The sequence below is a fragment of the Pteropus alecto genome, unplaced genomic scaffold (assembly GCF_000325575.1).
Source record: "Pteropus alecto unplaced genomic scaffold, ASM32557v1 scaffold21, whole genome shotgun sequence".
Taxonomy (NCBI): Eukaryota; Metazoa; Chordata; class Mammalia; order Chiroptera; family Pteropodidae; genus Pteropus; species Pteropus alecto.
The window spans coordinates 23504066-23509295 of NW_006436282.1; the positions used below are offsets into that span (position 1 = coordinate 23504066).

General features: G+C 41.8%; 1 protein-coding gene across 2 annotated transcripts in view; it reads right to left on the reverse strand.

Moving 5' to 3' along the window:
• The window catches only part of RP9 (RP9, pre-mRNA splicing factor), a 7527-nt gene extending 6989 nt beyond the window's left edge, over positions 1–538 (reverse strand). For both annotated transcript variants that reach the window (XM_025046915.1, XM_025046914.1), the window contains exon 1: positions 461–538. In XM_025046915.1, the coding sequence (XP_024902683.1) occupies positions 461–535 (75 nt within the window). In that variant the 5' untranslated portion in view covers positions 536–538. The remainder of the gene's footprint in view (positions 1–460) is intronic.
• Between the last annotated feature and the right edge of the window lie 4692 nt (positions 539–5230).

Genomic DNA, 5230 nt, shown 5'->3' on the forward strand with positions numbered 1-5230 from the left:
CAAACAGTGGCCGGGGGGCTGGAGGAGGAGCTCCTGCACCCCGGGAGGCTGGACGGAAGGCTGGACGGAAGGCTGGACGGAGATGAGCTTCAGAGTCTACTGTTCCCTAAGCCGATGACATTCAAGGAACCAGCACCAGGGGAGTCAGAGAGTCAGCACGGGACAGCAGAGCTTTGAGAAGATGCTGTCAGAAGTGAGAGAGAAGGGGAGGGGTCCTGAGGAGCAGACGTGGGCCTGCGGCGTTTCTTAAGGAACAGACACACAGCTGATTATATTTCTACAAAGGCACAGGCTGGTGACTAAGCCCGAGTGTCTGATCGGCATCTGCAGGGAAGAAACAGGGGTATCGGAACAAGAGGGGCAAAGCCTTCTGCAACCGTTTTCATAACAAGTTACTGAGTCTGAGCTCTGAGTCTGATATGTCTAAGAGAAGAGCCCAAAGCAGAAACTTCACACTGACCTTGATAAGCCCAGGAGGAGGTTTTTCATAACTGGAAAGGAGAAAAAAAAAACAACCAACCATCATCAATCTCATTAACAGAGGTACAACACATTTTAATGAGCGAAAAGCAGCTGCAGGCTAAAATTAAAAGGATATTTTTAATAAAAACTTAAAACGGTTAATAAAATATGCCCAGCACTCAAGAGATCACATGGAAATAAACTGATGCTGTACCACATCCTGCTGAGATCTAGAACTTAAACTCACTGCACTAATAACGAGTCCGGTGTTTCAGCACAATGATGGTAGTTTTGGAAGAAGGGAAAGCAAGAGATTGCAGGGAAAATGTGAGGTAAGAAGACCGTGAGTTAATTCTGGTTCCTGTCATAGTTGTCAGGTTGCTTACCCAGGGTAAACCCCGCTTACGCAGCACTGAAGAGGGTAAATGGCTCCTAAAAATCGTGTAACTTAATGATTTAATGTTTCCTTCATCCTGACCCTCTTCTTATGCACCAGCTTTAATGGCCCTTCAGGACAGAGTAAATATTGGGGGTGCAGGGGTTAGGAAGAATTGACTAAGGGAAAAGTGAAATGCTTTTTCCATCCTCTCAGATGTGAAAGAAAACTTTGGTGATGTGATATTGTCACTTATAATAGGAAATACATATATTTGGTCTTCACTGCTCTTGGTACATAGCTCCTAAAACCCATGTAATTTCCTACAAGAGCCGAAGGGGCACCTTTTGCTATTATACTTAGTTTTGTTCCCAATTCCTGAAATAGCTCCAGAGCTAAGAAGGTGAAAAGTTTCTTTTGTTATTCATAACAAGCCCCTTTCAAGGGAACTGAGCTTATGTTAATGAAGTAACTTTTGGAAAGCCCCTCAGGATAGGGGCTGGTTGCCAGGGGAACAAGCCTGTGATTAGAGGATTGGAATTTTCAGTTCCACCTCCAGGGAGAATGAACTAGTCGCCAAAGGCCAGTGATTAATCAATCATGCCCATGTAATGAAGCCTCTGTAAGAAGCCCAAAGATGGGGTTCAGAGAGCTTCAGGGCTGGTGAACTCGTGGAGGTGTGGCATTCCCGGAGGAGGGTCTGGAAGGAAGTCCCAGCCCCTTCCCACATACCTTAACCTTCTGTATCTCTTCCATCTGGCTGCTCCTGAGTTATGTCTTTGTATAATAAAGTAGTAATCTAGCAAGTAACATGTTTTCCTGAGTTCTGTGAGCCGTTATAGTACACTAACCACACTGGAGGCGGAGGTTGGGGGAACCTCTGATTTATAGCTTATCAGTCAAAAACAGTTAACTTGGATTTGGCAATTGGTAGGTAAAGTATGTGTGGGCGGGGACAGTCTTGTGGGACTGAACTCATCTCCAGGTGGAGCGTGTCAGAATTAAGTTAAATGTGTAGGACATCTACTTGGTATCCTCTGAGAATAGGAAATTGCTTGGTGGTGTTGGAAACCTTCTCACCCTCAATGCCCAGCTGGAGTCCTGTGAAGTGCTGTGAGTGTAGTTTGAGCATAGACAAGGAAAAGAGGAGTGGTTTTTCCTTTGCAATGGATGAGAGATGCTGTGAGTAGCTACAGCAAAAATCACTCCCCTTTGGCTGCCTCTTTGGACCCTTCCCAATAAGGATTTTGATGGAGGCTTCTCCGTGCTTACCCTCACCATCACTAATTCAGAGCTCTTCTGAAGGAACGGGGGACTTACTTATTCCCTAAAGATTACATAGTAGACAGCTTAGTATACACAGAATTCGCTTTTTAGGTACGCTATTTCCGAAGAAAATACTTAAAATATTTTCCAGTGGAAAGCTGTGGCATGTCTTTGGTCTAGGCTTCTCTTAGCAAGAAAAATGGTAATTTGCATGAGTTGGGAAGGTGATACTTCCTCAGCAGCCATCATTAGAAACATAAATGTAATGCTTTATATGCAAAAGAGTTTGGAAAGGAAGTGGTAGTCTATGTAAATATCCATTACCCAACAATACTTTCTTTTTTCCGTAGGTGTTGTACAAATAACATATGGCCAACAAGCTAAGATCCAAATTCCTGAGAAAATAAGTAAATGTTTTTTGCTTAGATGGAGGAGTGTGATGGAACTGCATATTTTGAAATCTGTTATTATTAGCAATGGCTTTCCCTAAAAAGTCCACTTTTCAACTGTTCCCACAAATCTATTTTTTCCAAGGGGTAAACAATTAGTTTATAAGCAAAAAAAAAATTTTAAAAAAAAAAAAAAAAAAAAAAAAAAAAAGGTAGTTAAAAAATATTTCTCAAATACTAAGGTAATAGTTAACTATTAAAAATAGCAGATTTGGAAATGGGAATGGGAGTGTTTGTTTACTGCACTGAGACAGCTGAAAAGTGCACTACGTTTGTTGTTAATTCTTAGAAAATGAAAATAAAAGTTGGTGGAGGCCTGTGATTTTGTGCCATCTGTGAAGTCTTACAGTTAGTTACATCATGCAGATTGCAATACACTGCTCTGAGCAGTATAAAGACTAAATTTAGACAAGAGAGGAAAAAATTATCTTCCCAAGAGAGTACGGGGGAAGAAATCTTAATTTTGCTAAGTTCTTAAAAAATACTCCTTGGATTTTCGAGTGCTGGGGTGGGATTTCTTTTGGAAGAGTCCTTCAGGTAAGCATACTCCGTTTCCATTGTTCCTGCAGCTGGCTCCTGTGGGGCTTGAAGGCAGAGAAGAAGCTGTTACATGTACACAGCATCTCCACTCTGTTATGCCTGGCAGCCCAGGAACATGGGCGATAGAACTGGAGCCTGGGATGGAACACAGGGTGGAAGACTCAGATGCCTTCAGGGCCTGGCAGGTGTGGTCAAAGGGTCTGAAAAGTTAAGGTGAGGTGTAAGAAAATGACCAGAAGAATGTGAGAGGACCTAACGAGGGCATACCAGGGAGTGAAAGGATTTGAATTTAATTTGTAAAAACCATGAAGGGGCTTCCCATTTAAAATGGCTGGCTGACCAACTGACTGATCTGCCTTGCTGCCTTTTCTAGACTCTCTTAAAATGACGCTAAAGGGATAAAAAAGTTAAGAAGCTACCAATAAATCCTGGGAGGAGATATTCGCAGAGAACGATTTCAAGACAAGGCTGGGAAGCCAATAGAAGAGAGTAACGGACATCTTCAGGTGGAAGAAGTTACAACCTTTGGAAGACAGAGGTTGGGAGGATGAACTCAATGGCTGGAACAACCAGACCACCACTAGTCTCCTCTACAGCCAGACTGTCTTCCCTCTCCCTTCGAAGAGACTGCAGGTTTAGTCCTCTGTGATACCTAACTGGAGAGGCCACAGACGCATGGGAATAGTGGCACAGCTCAGGATGGGGAGGAGGGCGAGGCTGTCTGAACTCCGGAACCAAAGCTCCCTCCTTCTCCATCCCAACTCAAAACACTGGCACCCAGGCCTGAGAATGGAAGGTTCTTCTTTGGACAAACTGAACAGGCCTTACCTATGACATGCGGGAGTCTCCCCGTGAGAAGGGCAGATCACAGTCTGATATCCCTACAGTGAAACTGAAGTCAATAAACCAGCACCTCTGCATTCGCTCTCTCTCAGCAGACCCTCCGAGTAGCTTTACGATGCCTCACTGCTATTGAGGGAGACTCAAGGATCCCTACGCGTTAGGAAGAACAAACTAAGTGACAGACATCGAAACAAAAGGCAAAGAAGAAACAGGTAATGGAAGAAGAAAACAAAAAACTAATGAGCATCCTCAAAGAGGAGGGAAAATATATTATTGATGAAACAACAGGTGCTACAAAAAAAAAGAATTCTCAGAACGAGGATGAGCTCTCGAAAGTTAAAAATATGGCAACTGAAACTTGAAAAAGGAACAATAGAGGAAGAGTTGGAAGATAAATCTTATAGAAAGTAGAGTGAAACGACAAAAGACGAAACAGGAGAGAGAAAACAGGAACAATAAAGAAAAGAAAATTTAAGCACAAATGTATGAATATGAAATATCCACTAAGTGTCAAGAAAATTAAAAATTTTTAAAATCCAGTGAGAAAAAGTTCACATTATCATGAAAATGCAAAATACTAGGAATAAAGAAGTCTCTAAAGCTTCCAAAGATGGGGTGAGGTAGAATAAATGACTATAAGAGAGGGAATCAGAGTGGCATCAGATATTTCAGCAACACTGGGATCTAAAAAATGGTGTTATACCACCTTTGAGATTGACTGAAAATAACTTCTAACCTAGAATTCTGTACCTAGCCAAACGACCTATCATGTTTGCGAGAAGAATAAAGACATTTTTCAGACATGGAAGGACTCCACAAATTTACCCAGAATGGGAAGTTATAGAATGTGCTTGGACAAAATGAGGTGAAGACAGAAAAAATAAGACATAGGATCCAGGAATGGGATCCAAGACCGGAGAGTGGCAAAGGAAGTCCCAGGATGATTGTCGTATACCAGGTCTAAGAAAGTAGCCGGAGTGTACTGGAGAACAGAAGGAAGATTCTAGGTTAAAAAAAAAAAATTGACTGATAGATTATCTGGTATGTAGGAACATACGGAAAAAGTACTCTCAGTTTTTAAGAAGCCTTTGGAATAAAATTAGCAGTGGGTAATAGGAAAATAAGCAAATGAAAAAAACTGAGGCTCTTATTAACTGCTTGAAAAACACCACTTGTACTAGAAAGCAAAGGAAACCATAGAACACCATGTGCCTCAAAACTGAAAAATACATAGTTATAACAACGTTACACTAACTTTAACAAAATTACAATGGGAAAGGTTGAGACAAAGGTA